At 40.1% G+C, this 22944-nt stretch overlaps 1 protein-coding gene across 1 annotated transcript in view; it reads right to left on the bottom strand.

Moving 5' to 3' along the window:
• The window catches only part of pitpnm3 (PITPNM family member 3), a 323972-nt gene that overhangs the window by 239418 nt on the left and 61610 nt on the right, over positions 1-22944 (bottom strand). Inside the window, exons 5-6 of the mRNA XM_068007892.1 lie at positions 22046-22238; positions 13996-14091 (exon numbers count right to left, since the gene is read on the bottom strand). Of these exons, the coding sequence (XP_067863993.1) occupies positions 13996-14091; positions 22046-22238 (289 nt within the window). The remainder of the gene's footprint in view (positions 1-13995; positions 14092-22045; positions 22239-22944) is intronic.

Below are 22944 nucleotides of genomic sequence, written 5' to 3'. Positions count from 1 at the left end.
ATTCACTGAGCTGCAGTTGAGAGCCCCTTTTTATACCTCTTCAGTAGCTCTCACCAAGTTTTACTTGCGGGTTCAGGACTAGGCAGAGCTTCTGTAATTGTGAGTTAAAATGGCATTGTGTTACGGATGATGATATTGGAGCGTGACTTTTACATGACAGTCAGGTTCCAGCGTCCTATGGCACACCGCTTATCCTGAATGTAAAAATTCTGATGCTAAAATGGCGGTGGGCGGGAGCAGTGCACTAAGTACCCAAAGTGATTTTAACCCCTCTGCTCATTCCCTCCAGGCAGGTAGGGTTAAAATCGGGCCTGGGGTTTCTGCCGAACCTCTGGTAGTGGAGTTAGAAAAGTGCTGAGGAAAATCCTCCCATCCCAGTGCTAAGACCTATTCATAAGCTTTGAAACTATATAGAGAACTAAGCTGTCACTGACACAGATGTGAACAGCTACAATTAAACCAATAATCAAAGTGAGGTATCCCCTCATGTCTTCTCCCTCCTTGCACATTCTGTCCAATTAGTTCTTTCACTCTGATCCTCAGGTTCTGACCTGTTGTCTTGAGATTTTTCCCCTTTTTTTATGTACTCTTTTCTCCCCTCCTTGTCTTTGAATTATAGTAGATAATCAACTGGTCTAATCCTCAACAAGTCTCCAGAATCCTCAATCAGAGCTGAGGATTAATGAACTATTGAGGCTGGAATGGTGACCTGAGGCATAAAACCTACCAAGTGAAAAATATTTTTGGATCCCCCACGGAACATAATCTAAGAAGGTGATATTGGACAAACTGGATGAAAATCAGACTTCAATTTGAAAGGCTCAAGCTGAATGCTTATAATAAAAACATTTCAGAGATTCCACCTCTGCAGCACTGGGAAAAATTTATATTCCATTTTCTTCTGAAAATATAGGGCAGCGACAGAAATAAAACAATGAATGATAACCAAGTAGGAAAGCTCCGTATGCTGCAGTGTCTCCTGATATCCATAGATCAACACTACTGATGATTATCCTCATGAATTGTTGCGAGTTTTTGCAAGGAGTCATCTAATGGCTTGGGATGTACTAGAATGTTCTAATGCCTTAAGCTTCCTAATGTATGACAAACTTACAGTTATAAAATCCTACGGAAATATCACACAAAGACGAGGAAAATATTTCATTCTAAGTGCAAAAAATAGGGGAAAAGTGCATTCGACAATTGCCATGGCAACCTTTATTGAAAACTCCATTAAAAAGCATCATTAGAAAAACGAATAAGGAGCCAATTTGAAACAAATTAGAAAAAGAAATTATAAAATGATGCAGCTGATCTGTTATCTTCAGGGACAGAAACAGTTTTATCAAATTTGCAAATCCCATTTTTTTTTCTTAATGTGTATTTCTTTACTTTCCTATTTAAAATGCTAATTGATATTCAACTTAAATGTCACAAACTATAATTCAAAAATACATCATCGATGAAGGCATCTACAAATGCTAATTAAACTCAATATTCAGGTAATCTACTGCTTTAATATGCCATGCAAATTTGGTAACTGTGTGAAATGAAAGACAGGTTTTAGGTTTTTCATGGTTCAGTTAAGATACTAGTTCTGCTGCTCACACGACTGCTCAATATGCGATAACTAAATGAAACCAATTAGTACCACAATATAATAATTATGTCTAGGTGTCAAAAGATTTAAACAAAACTGATTAGAGAATGCACAAAGATGCCTTAGTAAGCTCAGTATCAGTGGATGAAAGGAATGTAACTTCCACAATCGATCCTCAGCACCATATTCCGTCACTACTGTCATATATGGCTTTTTAACGGCCACACTCTAATTTCCATGCATCGCAGCAGATTACTCCCCTTTTACATGGGTTTAACGCCAATCACTAGCCCAACAGAAATGCAAATGAGTTGACCCACAAAATTCAGCAGGTGCAACTCATCACATGGAATTTTGTGGCTATGGGGTGTCAAACATGGTCTTTCCCAATACCTTACACGTCCTCTTCAGCAGAGATTGATGGTTTGCTTTATCAGTAGCCTAGAAACTCATTTCTCCACATTGGGTGTCCTCTCCCTTCAAATTTGCTTATCACTTCTTAGTCCCTCTCCCTCTTAAGTCTAAGGAAAGGCTATTAATGGGTTGAAATGTCTTTGGAACCTTTCCAAATCTGCAAGAATTGTTGTCTCCTAATTCCACCACTTCCATTTTGATTGTCAGCATTTCATTATCTTTTACCTACACACAATTTTCCAGTCCCATGATGAGGCTATCTCCCTACATCCATCCAAATCTGCATTTGGAGCTGTGAATAATTATGCTAATAAGGATGCCATGGAAAATTGCATGTTATTAGCACTGTTCTAGACAGATTTGCACCAGTAGTTAACTATTCAGGACTGAAATACATGTATAGTGCGGAATACAGAATGCAAGATATGCCTTTGAAACTTTTTAATTATAGCTAGGTGTCGGCTTGGCTCATTTAGTAGTACACTTGCTTCCAAGTTTAAAAAGTTGTGGGTTCAAGCCTCACTAAGGTACTGGAGCTCATTATCTAGTTTGACACTTTAGCACAGTACTGAGGGAGTGCTGCATAGTCTGATGTGCCATCTTTTGGATGAGATGCTAAACTGAGGCCCTATCTGCCTGTTCTAATGATTCAGGTAGGTGTATAAGATCTCACAGTAATATTTGCAGTATAGGGAGATCTCCTGGTATCTTGGCCAATATTCGTTCCTCAACCAACACTACCAAAAACAGATTAACTACCATTCATCTGATTTACTAAGGATGGTGCTTTGTTGTGTGCAAATTGATGTTGTGTTTGCCTCTATAAGAACAGTGTCTACACTTCAAAAGTAATTGCGTTGTGAAGTGCTTTGGGATATAATGTACTAAATAAATGTGAATCCTTTCTTCTTGCAGAGGACACTTCATTAATTCCAATATCACCCAGATTGTTTATGGTTCCATCGCTGATTTTTTTTAAAAATAAGTTTCTTTTCAATAGTCTGTCATTCATTTTATATTGCTCTTAAATTCAGCATTGTAGCAAAAGACTGCAGTACTCAAACAAAAAGAATACACCATAAACTATTCAGATTATTTCTGCCAGCAAAGTAGTCCTTTGTGTTTTGTCTGCCAAAAGGCTCACTGTTATCTTACCTATTTTCCTTTTGCTAATATCATGATTTTCTGCCAATTTCAGATATAAATTTTAAATAAACAGTGCACTAGCTGAAAGCTAGACAACAGCCTCACTAAGAACTCAGTACTTCATTTTCCAATAGGAATGCCATTGGGTTTACATGCAATTCCTCTGGAAGGATACACAGCTCAATTCCAGAAAATTACTTGGAAGTGCAGGTGATGTTTCTTCCTTCTAATGATCATTAGCTTAGTTAGCCCTTTCTGTACCTTTCCAAACTTAGTTACTTTCAGTGCTGGTTATTTTCAAGTTGAGTAATAGAACCTAGTGTTGCAATGTTTATTATTGATTTCTATTACTTCATACATAGTCTGATAATGGTTTTATCAACATTGATGTTACAGTGTCTTACTTAAAAAAAAAGTCAATCCAAAACCTACTCAGGCAATCACAATGGCCTCCTTTATACGGTCAGAATGAACCTCTTTTTACTTTTAAGGAAATATTTTTTGGTAAATATTCCTGTGGTAAGTTAAGAATTTTGAACATATTTGTTGGAAACAGTTCCACAGCTTGAAAAAAGCATCAAAATGAGTTATGAGCATCACCATGGGAGTCATTTGAGACTGTGCCACACAATCTGTACAATTTTGGGGCATCTATTAGTGAGTCCAAAGCCTACAATTGTGCAGTGCTGCTTAAACACCTGACTAAGCTGCAAACCAGTGTAGCTACTGCTAAACCCTCTGCAGTGTAACCCCTCTTGACCAAGGTTCTAAGCTTGGGCTTTGCTGTTCTCAGGAATGCTTGGACTGGTGCAATGGAAACCTTCAGCTCCAATGTATCCTTTGAGTTAATCAGATTGAGACAGCAATAAATGTAAGCCTTCAACTATCTCATTGCTGCCTAAAGATCTGCTCCCACGTGGATATCTGGTCATGTTAAGGGAGTGCCCAGCAGCAGAGGATTAGCAGGAGTGGACATGAATGATACAGCTGCCTCTTACGGTAATGGCTCATGCCTGACTTCCTGCAATCTTACTCAAATGGCTATAGGACAACTGTACCAAGTGCTGGCTCAGGCAGAATTGAGCTACCTCCACCCCTTGTGGTAACAACTGACACTCTGCAGCTGTCCTTCTCACTTTCCCTTTCCACTGGGGAATTACTTAGGAGGAGCACAAGGTTAGGAAATAAAAGATGAAGCCTATATAGTTTTATTAAGCGGAAGACGTAGGGCAAAACATTGACCTGTGCTGCATCACTCACTAAGGGTTAATAAAGAATACAATATGTCCTGACAGTTCTTTTATTCTCCAGCTTTTATTAATGCCAATGTACAGTGGACCCAAAAGAGGGAAAGCTTTCTGTGGATGGGGAAAGAGCACATGTGGGGAGCCCTGTTATGCGTTAGTAAGTCAAAGAAATGATTACTGAAATGTTTGCACCATTACATTGTGTGATGACTGCAGCAGTCTCTGCAGCTCGTTTAGTAGCCAATTCTCCTCCTTAGTGCTTGGCCTCAACTTGTTTATCAATATTTTGCTGCCTTTCTTTTCCTGACTGCTCCATCATATGGACCTACTGCAGAAGAAAGTTCTGCAGAAGACAGCAGCCAACAACGATATTACTGGACGTCAATTAGACCCAACACTATTTTAACTCTGTGTTGCGAGGTTGGCGCCTGGTGTCGGCCTTGCCAAGGAAAGCCAGCGCCACGGGGGAACAGGCCCACAAGAGGGCCAAGGTCAGTTCATTTCAATTCTTGAAGTTTCCTTGTGAGCCAGGAGGAGCAGGAGCGCTCCTCCCAGCCCCACAAAGAAGCCTTGGGCCTTGCCTGCCCCAGGCATCCCTCCTCCCCTAATCATGATCCCTATCAGCATCACCCATCTACTTACCCAGCTGCCGGGGATCGTTCCCGTGAGACCCCAGATGTGGCCTCCTGCTGCACTCAGCCGACTTTTGCCCACCAGAGGTGTCGTCCTTCAGATAATACATTAAACTGAGGCCCTATCTGCTTGTTCAGGTTAAAAGCTGTAACAGGAAGATGATAGGGGTGGTATTCTGGAAAGATGAGATCAAATGATCCTTGTGATTTTGTATTTTGAGCTAACTTTTGTGAACACATTTCAGCATGGGACCAAGAGTCAGAATGGTGGTAAAAATGGAAGAAAATCCCATTACTGCTTTCTATTGCCATTGCTCTACTGTTTACTGACATCTAAATCTCATTAAAATTGGCACACAAAAGGGAAATTCAAGCCTTGGTTCTTTAATCTAAAGGCCTTAGTTAGAAACCAGTAACTGGTACCCAGCCAATCACAGATCATGCTCAACTGTGCATTAGTTTATAAATAATTACAATGCAGCCATGTGTATACTGAGAGAGCTATCAGGCCAGTGATTGTTTTGGCATGATGTGGAACTGAATACAAGAAAAATCACTGATATAATTATTCCACTCTCTCCCGAGGCTGTTAACAGCAATCCCTACTCTCTTCCAGGACCTTCTCCAAACCCCACTTCCAATTAGCATACTTCCCTTTTTTGGAAACAATTAATTTAATGTCAGTAGAAAGTAGAACTTACCCATCATCCTTCATGCTTAGAAAGATGAAAGTATTGGAGTAGATTTACGTACACAATGCAGGATGGGAAAGCTTTGTATTAAGTTAACTCTTTCAGTAACCAGTGACCTCACTGATGGCAATGCCCAATGGAAGTGTAATGTAATATAATGTAAAACAACTCTTGTTAAATAGTCATAATTAAAATTCTTCACTTAATTTTTAACTATAATATAAAAAGTGCATTTTGAAGACCCAAAGGGTATGATTTGTATCTTACCTAAAGCATTGACCTTATCCATGGCAAGAGATTTGGCACAGCACAACCCCAAATCCAGCAAATTTCTGCACTTATCACACTTAACACAATTTGCTGGCAGAGTACCACGATTGCATAAATAGAGTTCCAAATGTAATGAGCAATAACTAATTATATGCCAGAACAAATCACTTGCCCTAATCATAACCCACTTGTGATTTTGTCATTCATGCGTTAACATCAGCCCATTCACTGTCTACAGATTTTGGTTACATAAGCAACCTTCCTTCTGCCATTTGGGTTTGTTGCTCCTGGTGTCACCACCAAGGTTTCCTCTTGAGGTTCATATCTTCTGCTCCATGCTTTGCATTTCAGTTGTCCCCAGAGTAGGACAAAATCACACGGCATCAAAGAAAATGAGAATGAGCTATCGAGGTAGAGATTTCTGCCCCCCAATATGTCCCAGCACTGCACAGGTGAAATGCACTTAAAGTGCATTGTTCCTGTTCAGGTCACAGAGCACTGGGATTGCCTGGTCTGTGCCGTTAACAGGACCTGGGAGCTATCCCTGGCAGGTCCTGGTGCCAGCTGAAGCAGTGGGAAAGTAAGGTCCTAATTACATCAAAGCATTCTGGGTGGTGTCATCATTTTAGAAAAGGGACCTACCTTTAAGTCTTCAGCCTGCCCAGGACATCCACAGAATCTACAGTGTCCGGGGCTCTGGGACCAGGCCACAGTACAATGTTTCTCCAGACGGGTGTCCAGTGAGCGTTCATTCCAGAAAATGAGATGGAAGGCCAGGAATGCCTTGTCCTACCTCACTGCATGGCTGCAACAGGCCTACTCCTACAGTAGGCACAGGCCCAGCTCCACACCCCCAGAAATCCCACGGCAACATAAAAGACATGGAGACCTAGGAAAATGGGTCTCCATCTCTTTTTCCTAATCTTAGTGCCCGGTGGAATGGACGTTTCCTCAGGGCAAAGGCCAGGAAAATCAGCCTCATACTTTCCATCATATCAGCCAGAACATTAATATATTGTACATGTCACTGCAGAAAGCTTTTCATTTCTTTTTAATTTAGAAGAAAAATAAAATAATTTTACACCAATTTGGACCAATGGTTCCCAAAGCTCCGCCACTGAGGTTTTTCTTGCGTCATTTCTGGGTCTGCTGTAGACTAATTGATTGAGATTGATTGGTCAACAACTCCATTATCATTGTATCTACCAGGATGGTAAAAGGCGAACTAGGTGGACTTCAGTCTTTTTTTGTCTAGCAATTCCTATGTTCCTATATAGGAAAACAGCATCTCACACACAAAGTATGTCCTTAATGGCTGGGAATTATGTGACTAAATATAAAAAACCTCATCTGAATGCATATTTAAAATAAAACATTCCTGTACTCAGCTTCAGAGGGAAAAGATGCTGCATGTTGTCAAATCTCAATATTCTCTATTATAACATCTTCTGTTACTGTTATTTTGTTGTAATTCTAGCTACCATTGACTAATTAAACAGGCAATTTGAAGAAGATGATGAATGTCATTAGAAATCTTCATTAGATTTCCATTAACCTCCAATGCCCTTAATTTAAAATTATAAAAACACTTGGTATAAACATTGGTATTTTTCACAAAGGTTGTCTTGACAATCCCATTACGAAATGGTTTATTTTTTTAAAAAGCTGATAGTGCTTAATATAAAATCAACTGAACCTATTTCCATGTAATCCACTTTTGTCTATTTAACAATATCAGTTTTATTGTCCATCTGACACCTGCTACACCATGTGTTTGACACTGACATTGACTAAAAATGGGGCAGTATTTCCATTCCCCAGTGCTAATAACCAGCACCTTGCACCTTAGAACAAAATAATTAGCAGAATTAAAACTACCCTTTAGACTGCTGGTAGATCCAAAAGGCATTCCAGTCTTTCTAGGTTGGTCATTTTTCAACTCATACACCATTTTGCTAAAATAAACACAAATATTACAGTAATAAAAGCAAAATATTGCAGATGCTGGAAATCTGAAATAAAATCAGAAAATGCTGGAAACACAGCAGGTCAGGCTGCATCTATGGACAGAGAAAAACAGAATTAACGTTTCAGGTTGATGAAAGATCATCGAACTGAAACCTTAACTCTGTTTCTCTCTCCCCAGATGCTGCCTGACCTGCTGAGTGTTTCCAGCATTTTCTGTTTTTATTACAGTAGTGAAGTTAATCAGACACCAGAAGTACCATTATTGCTGTAATATTTATCCTCTACAATTAAAGTAAACACTTGACATGGTTTTAAATTCAAAAAAATGAAACCACTTTACTTCTGCTTGTCCTGTCTACCTTCCCCTGTTGTCTTCTTTCCCTATTCTCTCTCATTTCCCATTCTCCCTCCTCTATTTTAATTATTCTATTGCGATTTAATTTACCTGATTCTATCTATTCTAATTTTTATCCTAAAAAAGTAAGATTAAAACATGTTAGTCACCTTTTCCTCCGAGTGTCATGGGACCTCTTGCAACAATATTGAAAAAGTTCTACATTTAATTCATTCCCATCTGAAAAGGCTGTTTTCAGTCAATCCAAGACTAAGCACTCTCCAATTTTCCTGGTTGCCTCACTGAGTCAACATTCAACACAGTTTTCTTGAGTCAGATAGAAACCTGCCAGTGTTCCATTTCTTCAGAGAGGGAATCTTCATTCCATTCTATGACATCAGTAGACAGTCTAATTAGAGTTGAGTTCACTAGTCCCTGGATATGAACAACTTGCTACTACATTTTTCTCATCTCTTAACCCAACCGTAACCTTAAAAACATCACCAATTAGTAACATTCATGGTTAGCTGACATGCTCATCCACATAAGGTACTGAACCGCATTAAGTTTTTTGCCAATGAATGTCTTGCACAAACTTTCTCAAAGCTGACATCAGTGCATTCCAGAACTCAACCACCATCATAATTTAGTCTCTCAAAAACATTCAACGTTCAAGTAGAATTTCTATCAGCAATTCATGGGATTTATTGAAAACTTGCAAGTTTATTACAAACTCACACTGAAGCCTTCAAGTTAATGTTTTCGTAGGAAATGGTGGTTTTCTACTGAAGGGTCAGGCAAAGTATAGTACAACAAATATTGTTGCTCAGCAACACATCCCTTGGCAAGAAGAACACTGCAAAATACACAAAGAGTTCTGGTGTACACTAGATTCAAGATAATTAAGTGAGAAACTATCCTTTTATAGTAAACTACCCCTGCCAATGTTTAAATAATCTCTGCCTTGCAAAACTGTCTGAACGTGATGTGATTTTAGAATATTCAAACAGACTGACAAACATGTAAGAACCTTTACAGCAATGTGAGAACCTTGATCAGTGATATCATGCTTTGTGTATTTCCATTGTTTTCCACAAGAGTTAATCTGCTGATAGATTTTACATGGAAAACACCTATAGGTGGATCATGGAATGTCCAAATAATGCCAGACATATGACACTGCATATTAAATAACTTCCAATAGGTATGTTATCCTCTATATCGTTACAAAATTTGTCTCTTTGTGAGTTTTATATTATTACTGTAGATTCATTTTAATTAATTTTTGCACCTCTGGCATTAAACAATCAGAGTGTTGTTCTATCTAATGCCTCACATCATTTTTTTTTCATTATTAATAGTCTCCTCACCTGGTCAAAGACCTTTTTTATGATGCATTGGTCATTTTTCATAAGCAGAAACAATGAAAAAGCAATATACAAGCAGCCACCATTACCAAGGCTCTCAACGCATGTACCTGTGCATAGTTTTGAAGGGGCAGGCAAGGTTAGCAGCTGTAATTACCTATTATAATTATCTATGAGCGCTGCCAAAGGGGATCTTACAATATTATATGACACAAGTAGTGAATCACAGATATGTGTAAAGATCTTTAGTTTGATTTGGCCTGTTCCACTTGGTCATATACTGTTCTCAAACAACTCATGACCACTGAAACTCAGTTATTCACCTTAACTATCCACTATTTCAAATATAATGATATAATTGTTCTTAACACTATTCTAAATTAGAATGCAGCAAGTTTCCAATTGGCATAATCTGGGCTATGACAACTTAAAATCTGCCAAAGTAAATCCTTCATTTAACAGCATACTTTTACAGTTCTGACAACTAATGAGTCACTTCCTTATTAAAACCCAATGTACTCAAAATTTATATCCTAAACCAAAATAATGTTGCCCCCTGCTTTTGAAATGAACTGTTCTACTGGAATATGATTTTCTCAGTTAACGTTAGGAACTTCCCTGTAATTCAGAAGCTTTTCTAGATACCAGTGCATTTACATAAACATTATTAAAGGGTAAAAGGAGAGAGCTGGGATTGCAAACTGACCAATAAAATTGAAGGTTCAGATTTGAAAAATTTGACATTATATTATAAACAAGGGAGGTATTTCTTTTCAAAAATCTACCATTAGTAATTTAATGGTGACATATACTTCAAAGAGCAGCCAAACATATAATAAATAGACAAAATGACTGCAGCTATTCCTGGCTAGTTTCAACACTACAGAGGGGACTCCAACTTGGTGCATGAAAGCCATTCTCTACTAAAGAGTCAACAACATGTTGCCCATTACGCTTGCAATAGCTGATACATGTTGCGTCGTCCTGCGCTGCCAGTGCATATCAGGAAATTGTGGGCGTGGTGCGTGATGGTGCGTAATGCTTTCCACCACTCCCAATATTCTGATACGCAGTCTCAGCATGCCTTGCTTTGCACCAGGAGCACAAAAAGCAGAAAATTTACCCTTAAATCTTGCCATTCCGTTATGCACTTAGGTAGAGCAGTCTATGTAATGTATTCAATTGATGACAAAAGGCTACTGCAGCAAAGGGATTTATCCTATTGCTTACATTACTACATTTTACATCAAAAACAGGTTAACATGTTGTAATAGATTGCTTAATATAAGCACCAATTGTGACAAACAATGTTAAGTACCTTAAATACAGCAAGTTAAGTAAAATCATAGCTAATGATTTAAAATGGTGCTCTTTAGGCTTTTCAACCAAATATAAAAATATTTCATTTAATCATTTTGATAGAAGATAGTTTATGGGCAGTGGCAGTGATCGTAACCAGTAAACGAACTGCATAACATGTAAGTGGCCAAGTCAATCTGTGGTATAATTAGGTGACCAGCTGTATAAACGATAGGGGAAATTCTGCAATCCCACACTCCCAACAGGGAGTCGCACTCATAGTAAGCACAGGTTGGAGACTGGACTACAACACTGCAGCTCCAATTCTCCCACCTGTGCTCCTTGTAAGCTCCTGCCAGAACAGCAGAATTAGCACTAAACTATATCTCATCCATCTAACATAACCCAATTTGCTGAGAAATGTTCGTATTTTCATTGTATATATTAATTCTTCCTGATAATTTTAATTGAATGTTTCTCTGCCTGTTTATGCCCCAATGTAATCTAAATGATGTGATAAGTATCTTAGCAAAAGCATGAATTATGAGAGCCAGCTTGACTCAGTTGGTGCATCACACCTGAACTTGAGCCAATTGTCCGGATTAACATTCTAGTGGTAGTACCGAGGGATAAGACATTAAACCCTGTCTGCCTGCTCAGGTGAATGCTGAAGATAAATGAAAAGATGCTAGAGTAGGTTCTGGAAACATGAGAGCAATTAGGCAAAGCAACCTTCATCATCCAAACCTATCCAATTTGAAAATTGCTGAGATATTCCTGGCTCCACGAAACAGTCTGGTGCAATACTGGGTAGTTTAGAGGATGAACCAGCAAGCCATTCCTGCACCTCATGGCTCTACAAAAATAATTCTGTATGTACCTTTTCTGCTTTACCACAGGGTAGGATGGGGTGCAGCATGCACAGCGCATGCTCGAAATGTTATTGGGGTTCTATGTATGCCGTGGGGCTCTGATTTGCATGCAGTAATTAGTCTCCCACTTGATTCAGGCAGGCGCCTGGGCCATCCAGCAGAAGGCCCTGGGAAAAATGGTGGCGGGAACATGTGGTGAGTGCAGCACAGCTATTTTAGGGCCATTACCACCCTGTTTTTGCTGGGCAGGCCGAGTTAAAATTGGCCATTGTATCATACCAGTTATATCAAACAGGTTCCAGTAAATGTAGCAAATCAGTTCGATATGCCATTGACCATGTCACTTATTGTGTTAACACTTGTTAAATAACATGAGGTCCAACCTGCTGCAAGTACAAATGGCGGTCTGCCTGCCTCTGAACTAGAGAGTCATGGTTCAAGCAGCAAGTCTGCCTTTGTTCAAATGTACTGTGCCACAGTAGAGCAAGTTGGATCAGTTCTCAGCCAGGCCATGAGATTGAGCACTGTATTAATTCAAAATATTCCACCTCAAGGAGAGGAAAGGCTGACATCAGTCTGCCGCTCTGCTTGAATCTTGCTCCTGTTGGCTGATCGTAGGGTGGCATTGATAATGGTCACAGGGAAATCTGCCACACAAACCACCCAATATCACTGACTGCTGCAGGATACAGGGTAACAAGGGGTAATTTGAAAGAAAACAGTGACATTGTACCTCCGAAAGCCATTCCTGACAATCAGGGTTTTCAAGGGCGGACATATACTAAATAAAAAATACACGTAGTGTAGAGCATGTCATCCATGCGTCCAGCAACTATGGCAGTTCTGCCAGCTGTAATTATCCACTTGGTAAGGGCTAATTTTCAAGAATTATATTTCTAATAATTAATATGAATATATATTTAATCTGCTGGATTTGGAATAATTCCACCTCGAGTGAATTGTTGGTTTCTTGTTACATTACATTAGATCACTTAATGAATATAACACAGTTTAGACTTCCTGTTCTGCCAAGTGGAAGGAAAATTAATTCCTCAAAGCGTTCAATGAGTTTTTTTCAAGGCTATAGCCCAACAACAGAGAAGAGAGCAGATGAGTGCTGATGACCAGGGTTGCATGTCATGGCCAACCAACAACCACCAAAAGCATCAATTAGGGAAATTGGAAATAGAGCCTTGTTTTACCAAACCCAGAATTAACTGTAGATGAACTATCAAATGGTAGTGTTAAAGTAGAGGGCTAATCTGGCAAAACTCATATAGGAATGTCACACAAATGTGTGAAGCATTCATCTACTCAAATCACCAACAGTAATTTCTAGGTATCATCTCAATCATCTCATAGCTGAGTTTACTACAGTTATTCTGAATAGTTTAGGGCAAGGTATTACTAACAACAGTGAACTAGCATAATGAAGAGAGAACAGCAGATGAGCGATGAGAACTTTTTTATAATGTGCAATTACTATTTGCACCCTACACCTTCATGAACTTCATTCTCTGAGTATCTTCGATTGTTTTGCTTTCCCTATTATAGTTTTTGAAGAGAATTGAAATAAAACATTAGCAATCATTTATAATTGATACCATCTTGGAATTTAAAAAAAAATTTAAACCACACCTGATGCTTGATCAGATATAATAATAAATGTCTGTAGGCTTAGACACATGATGAAACTGGAGGCAAAGAAATGCATAAACCGTTAGGCAATAGCCACACACTTTAATCGGCTTGAAGTTCCCTATATCACCATGAATCTGCCTTAGCTGCACAAAGTAGCCATTAGTAGACAGATCTGAATGTGTATAGCAGGATTTTGAAAATGTAATTGCACATAGAAAATAACCCTCATTAATCAGATCACTCCAGTTTCATTAACTGTCTATATATCTGGGCTGTTAAAATTTTTAATGTAAAATGTAGTTGCAGTTTTCTATCACTGAATGTTACACACGAAAAATGGACTCCATTAAATTCAGGTCCTATTTTGGTTCACTGGTAAATCAGGATCTCATGCTGAAGACAGCTCAACAAGTCTTCCCATTTGCTGTTCCGCCTGCACTCTCCAGAAAACAAAAGGACTAACTGACAACAGTGGTTATTGATTTCTTCAGAACAAATAGCACTTCCACAAACCTCGTGCATCGAAGAATTCATCCTCTGAGCTGTCGCCAGAGTCATGCACAATATTCTGCATCCGCCACTGTGAGTTACTGTATCGGCAAGAGGCAGCTGCAATAGGAAGAGAAAGATCAGTCAGAGGAAACTAGCCCTCCTGTACCCAGAGCTAACACTCAGGTGTGTCTGTGAAGTTAATGATTTCCCACTACAGAATGTCACTTTAAAAAAGAATGTTAAGTACTGCCAAACTATATCATTATATAGTAGACAATCTTGAAAAGGTTCCTCAATTGACTACAGTCTTGGTGACTCCTTCACTGACAGCATCCACACAAAACATCTTACCTTACTTTTCTAGCTCACTTTTTTACGTAGCTCGTATTATACAAAAGGACTCTAAGTGTACTTTGAATCAGATGAAATCATCTCTCTTGATGGCTCAGCTTGTTAAGCAGTGATTAGCTGAGTCTTGCAGATCAGGTTCAGTCCCCAGTTTGTGCCAATGTAGCTGATTTCAGCTGGTGGTAGAGGTGCTAATTTGGCCTCACCATCCTTGGTTTGAGGAGGAGAAAATGAATGAGGGCTCCCAGTGCTGATTTCTTTCCACTGACTTTTGCTGGAAGTGGGTGGTATGTGGACGGAATCAGCCTTGGCTGTGTGAGCCCCTCATTTCAAAAGCTCGGCAACACTCGCTTACACATGAAGAATGATCATACCAGAGGCAGCTAGGATTAAAGAACCGCACCCCAGCAAAGAGACAACACCTTCAGGAGAGGAAATTTGGTTGATAAAGGAGGGAAGAAAATTATATATAAAGAATTGACAGGCTATTAGAGCCCATTGAACATTTTAAATCATATTGAATATCTTTGAGTCCTGTGTTATTTACTTGCACTGTCATTGCTGTGCAGTTCAGTTCTGCCGCTGCTCTCAGTACTGTATTTCTGTTTTCATGGATAGTGATTATTGGGAGGAACCTTGCTGTGTTGAAGTTATTCACTCATTTCTCTATTCATCTGCGTTAACCTTTACTTTTTGCCCCACATAATATGGCATGGATGATAGAACTGCACAGGTGATTACAGAGAGAACCATTGGTGAGCTGCTTTTACACTAGAAGCAGGGTCACAGTAACTCCTGGACGAGGCCAATAGTTATCCACCTGTTTGTTCTGCCACAGATGGTGTGTGAGGTAAGAAGGTCAAGAGTTATTGGGGGAAAAAATTCACCCTGCCCCCAGTAAAAACTTAGGAGTTACAAAAGTTCAACTCATTCGCTGCAGCTCATCATTTCAGGACCAGACTTACCATTTCTCATTCTCTCACCAAAGCCATGGCCTTTGGCTTCTCGTTCAGTCTATTCAAATTCCTCCTCAGACAAGTATAGCTTTATGCATCAGGCTACACGATAGAAGGTTAATGACAGAATCAAAATCCTTATTTGGTGATGTGAAATGGAGTTTCTGAATCAAGATCCTAAGACAGATTCCAAGTTCACTTGTCCCTTCAGCAGTCTCCATTTTTAAGTCACACCACCATTAACTACTGCATCACAGAGGACATAGGGTCTTGCCTATAACTCCCCACAGAGTGAGGTCCCAGTCTTCGCTGGGCCATAATGGGAAACCATTAAGTGGAAGCTACTTGTCTCATATAAAAAGGCAAATAATAGTTCTATATATAACAAAAAAGAAACTATGTATGGGAGGGGTGCAGGGCTTCCACTAATGGGGGAAATTTTAACTCCCTCTGCCCAGAGGAAACAGGGCAGTTAGCGGAATTAAAATCGAGGTGGTTCACTTACCACCTTATTCCCACTCCGCTGCCTCCACTGGGCCCCTAGGCCTGAATCAGGCAGGAACTTCATTAACCAATGCAAATCGGTGTCCAATAACGTACATAGGACCTTTTAGCAACCTGCTGGGCAGAGCAAGTGCCATGGACTCTCCACTCAGTAAAAGCCAGCGGTCAACAAGAGGTCCGAAAGGTAAGTGAAAGATTATTTTTGTGAGGCAGCAGTGTTCCTCCCGGCTCCACAAGAATAATATGGGCCACAGTCACCCCGGGCTCCCCCACCCACTGTAACACCCCCTGGACCTACCCTCCTGCCAGTCAGGTCAGCCTCCAATATTGAGCTAGTCAGGAACCGGCTGGCTGCAAGACGCTCCTTCTTGCTGGTGACATGTTAATGAGGCCCGGCCCTCAAAATGGACCGAGCTTCCTGCCTGAGGGATCGAGCAACTGGTCCACTCACTCCATTGGTCAGCCAACTGATGGTTTGGACAACTGTGCAAACCACTCAACCTTTGTTCTTATAGTTCATGGCATCACAAAGCCATTAAAAGCACTAGAGTCTTGTAACACAATCCTAGTCAATGAGTTCTGATGAAAGAACCACCTGAAATACTAACTTATCCTTTCTCAGAAGCTGATCAGCCTGCAGTGCATTTCCTGCAGCTTTTAATCCCGCCCAATCCTTCGTTTCTCTAGACTCCGGAATTATCGGTTCTGATCACCTGGGGAATTAGATCGCTCTCAAACAATTGTACATCACTTAATGTTCTTAAATATGCTCATTTTGATTAATTATATCAAGTGCAATACTATGAATAAATCTGAGTGAAGGACAACAGCAAATAATGTGAAATGCTTTGGGGAAAGGGCAGAGATTGAGTCCTTCCTCCTGGTTAGGACTTCAGTACAGCCAATATGAATAAGGTCATGGGCAAGGCAGATTGTAATCTTTTTTCATTCCCTTCTGCCTTGCCCATATGGAGGATTGTGTACTGTGAATGTTTTATTAGCTACTGTCCCAATACACTTGTTCACGTTTTCCTCAGCTCCTTTTAAATGTCAGAGAATGAGAAGAGAGAATGAGAAGAGAGCAGGTGTCATTTTATTTCATTCCACAGGTGCATCTCATATTGTACAAGTGCTAGCACTTCAGGCTGTGAAATATTGCACTTTTCATCGGTGAATGACACTAGCGCAGTAGGGGCAGGCAATCCCTCTGGACTAGTTGTTACTTTGCAATGGTCGCAGAGCAACAGAGACTCACGCCGCTGCTGCTGAGTGTTTCATTATTTTAAATGCTGCAACCCGCAGAGCAAAGAAGTCCAACTATTCCTGTGTTTTTAAAAAGGAAAAATCTATTTTAAAAAAAAGTTTCGATCACAGCCAGGTCAATAAGTGAAAACACCAGAGGCCCGCTCTTGCCCACAGTGAAGGTAAGTCACAATGGGCTACTCTTCCACACCTCCTAGTGGCTGGTTACAGTACTGCCTTGCCAACATTATCAATTTAGGGGAGGAGGAGATGAGGTTCAATGTAAAAAACGTTTCTGTTGTGCAGAGGAGCAAGAGTGCCAATCTAATAGAAAATGAAACACCAGCATTTAAACATCTTGGCTTAGATAGAATATAGCGACCTCAGGACGTCCCAAAGTGCTTTACAGCCAACAAAGTACTTTTGCATTGTAGGAAACATGGCAGCCAATTTGTGCACATAAACAGCAATGTGATATGACCAGAAAATCTGTTTTAGTGATGTTAGGTGAATGATAAATATTGGCCAGGACACCAGGGAAAACATCCCTGCTCTTCTATGAAATAGTGCCATGGGATCTTTTACATCCAACCGAGAGGGCAGACAGGGCCTTGGTTTAATGTCTCATCCGAAGGGCGGCAACACAGACAGTGCAGCACTCCTTCAGTACTACACTGAAATGTCAACCTAGATTTTGTGCTCAAGTCTCCAGTGGGACTATGAACACACAACCTTCTCTCTCAGAGGAGAGCGTGCTATCCACTGAGCCACGGCTGACACCGTAAAATTCCAAATACATTGTTGCATCACTAGAAGTGCAGGAGGGCAATAGATCCATCCACCAGTGTGACCTCAATGTGACCCCGTCCCAAACCCCAGGGACAGGGTTATCTAAATATTAGATGTGGGTACCCAGCCCAGTACCAATGCTACTTAGGTGCCTACTCTGCGGACCCAGCGAGATTTCGGAATGGGAACTTGCTTCTACATCATGGTGTAATGGGTCAGTCTGACCAAAGTCAGTACTGGCCCAAATCTTCTTTGCTGATGGTCCCTCACATGCAGTTCCCGTGGTCAAATGGCAAATCGATCACTCTACTTACCGCTTGCCGTACATAAAGGCTTAACTGGTGGAATTTCCAGGCAAGTCTGGGATTCCTCCAGACATGCTCATAAAAGAACACATTGGGATGGTGAGGAGCAGGCAGAAAAAGCCCCTGCCCCCTCCTGGTCAGAAATTCTCAGTGCAGTGAGTGAGAGGCAGAAACCCATCAGGATCGATTTTGTCCCAGTTTCCTGCCCTTCCAATCCCAGTCCGGCAGATGTCGACCCTAGAAAGAGTGGAATTTCTAGGCTATCATTTTCTCGCTGCACAAACTAATGCCATGTGGAGATTCTTTGGATGTGGGTTGAAGAATTAAAGGGGTATAAATTGGTATACATTGTACTTGTTTTTGGGTGCAAAATAAGTGCAAAGCATTCATGATTTTCAAAATCATCAAGGGTCTAGACAGAGTAGATGGAGAGAAACTGTTCCCATTGGCGGAAGGATCAAGGACCAGAGGACATAGATTTAAGGTGACTGGCAAAAGAACCAAAGGTGACATGAGGAAAACCTTTTTTACACAGTGAGTGGGTAGGATCTGGAATGCACTGCCCGAGGGGGAGGTGGAGGCAGATTCAATCATGGCCTTCAAAAGGGAACTGAATAAGTACTTGAAAGGAAAAACTTTGCAGGGCTACGGGGAAAGGACAGGGGAGTGGGACTAGCTGGATTGTTCTTGCATGGAGCTGGCGCAGACTTGATGGGCCAAATGGCCTCCTTCCGCGCTGTTAGCTTTCAGTGATTCTGTGATTCAGACCAGTTTAGCAGTGGGACAGCCTGCGCCCAATCTGGCTTGTTTTTGGGCGTCCCAGGCGGACGCCTAAACCGGGGCATTAGGCCCTCATTTACATATTCAAGCGGCCTAACACCTGTTGTGGACTCCTTTTAGAAATATGTCTCCAATGAGTGGGACAGGTGTCGGAAGTCAGGAATCTTCAGTAGCTCCGGTGGCTGCCAACCAAAGGTAGGTTTTGAAAAAAAAAATTATTAAAAAAAACATTCCTGTGGAGCTGGAGGAGTAACAGTGTCAATATTGTGCCAATATTGTCTTTGCTGGAACAATCCAAAACTAGTCCCACTGCTCCTGCTCTCTCCCCCATGGCTCTGCATCTTCCTCTGCTTCAAATATTTATCCAGTTTTCCCTTACAAGATGCCATAGTCTCTGCCTCAGTTATTCCCTGTGGCATGGCATTCCATGCTGCAATAATTCTCTGAATAAAAAAAAAATTTGATCCTAGCACCTTTCCTTTCTGTCAGTGACAATTTTAAGTTGATGACCCCTTGTAACTGACTCCCCACTCAGAGTAAATGATCGTTCCTTACTCACCCTGTCAAAACCTAACATAATTTTAAAAGCCTCTACTAAATCCCATTTTGGCTTTCTCAGCTCCAGAAGAAATAATCCCACAATATTATGTCTCCTCATAACTGTGCTTTATCACTTGCATCATCCTGCTGAATCAAAACTGTATGCCTTTAATGTCCTTTCTACAATGTAGCATCAATACTCTACCTGTGCCCCAACCATTGCCTTGTACAAATATTTCATTACCTCTACACTCTTGTACTCTATGCCTCTTATTTATAAAACTCAAAATATGCTTGGCCCCAACCTCAGATTAACCCCTTATTGAATCAACTTGACACCTCCCACATCAGCGATCTTTATAGTATCTGCAAAGGAGATTTTCATTTTAGTGCCATGTTACGTGCAGTTTTTTTTACCATGACCTTGCACCCACTGGAATCTTAATTATTCCTAAGATGTTTACTGCCATGAGTTGAAAGCTCAGCATCTCAGCGATGAAAGGACAGTGTTAGTGCACCAGATTTCCGCTGTACCTGACTTTCTATTACTGTATTTTGTTATATATGGACTTTTACTGGAGACCAAACTGCAATGGGCGGTATATTAATACCATTGTTTTGCATGTTAGGAACTGTCAGGACAAAGGCAGCCTCTGCTTTGTATCAGAGCTATCATATACCTAACTTAGAAGTGTATGATGCCGTCAGTTGATGTAAACTGGAAAAAACATTCCATTTCCCAGCACTGCCATTCATCATTATCTCAAGCGAACACAAAACAAAAATGACATCGAAGTGATTTAGAGTCTGCAAAGTCTCCATGGAACACAAATAGTTAAATTCTCAGATGGAATAAATCTTCAGTTCTCCTTTGTCAATAAACCAAGAATAAGTGCGTCACTTATGAGAAATCTCTCATTTAGTTAATATAGTGTTTGCAGGTATTCAGGGTCAGGTTTTATCATTCTCTGAGAATATTAATAAAAGGAACATGTTTTTGATGTTATTATTATTTGACTTATTAAAATCAAGTTCTGTAATAAAATGGGAATAGAGGGTTTATTTTGGATGAAAGCACTGTATGACATGCATAATGATATGCTTCCAATTATCAGTGAATTTTAAATTGTTGAAATAAATAGTTCTACACTGAGCTTTGTACCAATGACAACCAGGCCAATAATATCTTTGCTTTGTATTTTAATAGACATAGCTTGTTAGAATTTTAGCAAACATTGAATTTGAACACAGCATTTAATGAAGCATTTAAGATTACAGTGACCTTAGCTGGCTGATCAAATACCACATTAGGAAAATATTAGCCGGTAATTAAACAGTGTGTGATCAACTGGATTAGAGTAGATATAAAGCAGGGTGTACATCTTTAGTCACACAAAACTGGTGCTCTGGATGAAACCTATCTGATCTTCCTTTACCAGACAAGAAATTAAACCAGTGGTACATAAACACTGTCAATGTCGTGAAAACCAGGCAGAAACTTTATTTTATTCCAGACAATAAATAATCAACCTATAGCAAAGACTCTGTTGTCTACATGGGAATCAAAGACACAAATGGATAGAGACAATCTAAAAGAAAACCTGAAAGATGCTACTCTTGGATAGTTATCAGAAAACAAATAACTTGTCCCACTTATTTCTATCTATTTTGGTTGCAACTGAAATTATGTTAGAAGTACAGAGCTGCAGAATAATCCCTCACAATTGACTAAACTGTTTCCCTCTAAAATTTCAAACCAAACCTCTTGTATACTTTAATAACATGGACACAACCTGTTTGACATTAGAACTGCTATGCAATGCATCTGGATTTAATCTGATGTATCTTTGCCTATTCCAGATTAACAGGAGGGCAGTTATTTTGATCCATGTGTGCAATGCAGTTTTACAAAGAAAAAATAACAATAATTGAACATGGTTACTTACAACACTGCAGAGCATAGTTATTTTCGTCATTCAGTGCTGCACATTAAATTCAACACACATTCCTATAAAGACACCAGCATTACAAGATGTAACACAGTCAAGCAATTCTGCTTAGCGTTTATCATATCATTTATAATCTTGTCTATTAAACCTACCTTTCAGTAACAAAATAAAATCTTTGTCTCCTTGTATCCAAATAATCCAGTGCAGATGCACAGAATACAAATATCAATTCAGTGTTTGAGGTCGGACGCATAGAATGGAAAGAAGGGAGAATTAGAAAGCATAAGGCTCACCCTGTCTCTGTGCACACTGCCTTAATTGTTAACAAAAAAAAAGACCAGGCAACTAGATTCATCAATATTGCTGGCATATAGCAACCATCAGTGTCCCTACTCCAAACCAAGGACAGGGGGAGCAAGAAGCAGAGATAGGAATAAAGCCCCTGGGCTCTTAGACTTCTCTCACAGCGTGACAGCAGCCAATCAGCTTTGCAGCAGCAGCCTCCGCTCTACACACTGGATTGTTTACAGAGGCATCAAGCTGTAGAGATAGGCAACTGCTCAGTCCGCAGACCTCAATCTACGCCAGCTCTCAGGGGTCTATTTTGTTCCGAAGTAATGAGCGCAGGGCCAGTTTCACAATGCTAAAAAGCCTTTACACTGCCTCAAAAGGTCAGTCTGTCGAACTAAACGGACAAGTCTCCGTTTTCTTTCCAAGTCCCTCTCTGTGATGTAAACACCAGCTTTTTTCTTTAAAAAAAAGCACTTCTGCAGGTTAAGACGTTGTAAGCCGTGCGAAGACAGACAGTTCTTGGCAAAAGTACCCTCTGGAGCACTGCTGGTGATTAATTCCTGTTACATACAATAAGTATTACAATAATGGATATTGTCATTTTCAAGGTCACTGCAGTGTGAGAGTGTGGGGTAACAGTTTTTATTAGGATGTGGGAGGGGAGCAAAGGGGAATTGTTAAACTATACTTGGAAAACATGAAATCCCCCCCCCACCCAATTAACAGATTGCTTTTTAAATTACATTATTCACCTGCTTTCCTTACAGTTATTTGCCATTTTCTCACAATTTATGGAAATGTTTATATTTTTCCAATTCTTTTTATACAGGCATGATTTGACTATTTAAATGCATTCGGAACAATTATTGAATGATGCAGTAGTGAGAGCAGTTATCATTGCCTCTTGTAATCTCATTCAGTGAAATAAATGTGTGCCCCGGTGCCTGCACACATCATTGGAATTTTGGTCTTGTGCATAGACAATTTGCATATTCTCCGTGCATTTTGGATGGAAATTCAGTTCTTGTCTGAATCTGCACATGCGACGAAGGACAGTTTGAACGTATAAGGGACCACTGATTGATTGGACGGTGGTTAGGAAATTATCATGGGCCAGAATTTGCTGTCAAAATAACGGTTAGGCTAATGGTGCTCGCTGTTATTTGTGCGCAAATGTTACCGCAACTTCAGGCGAGGGGCAGATGCGCGGTTAAACACGGATATCCATAAGTTGCTGTCCGAGATGCGCCGCTCGCCATTAACTTC

Source organism: Heptranchias perlo, chromosome 28 (genome assembly GCF_035084215.1).
Source record: "Heptranchias perlo isolate sHepPer1 chromosome 28, sHepPer1.hap1, whole genome shotgun sequence".
NCBI lineage: Eukaryota > Metazoa > Chordata > Chondrichthyes > Hexanchiformes > Hexanchidae > Heptranchias > Heptranchias perlo.
Note: the sequence above shows the minus strand (reverse complement) of the source record. Positions and strands in the feature narration are given on the sequence as shown.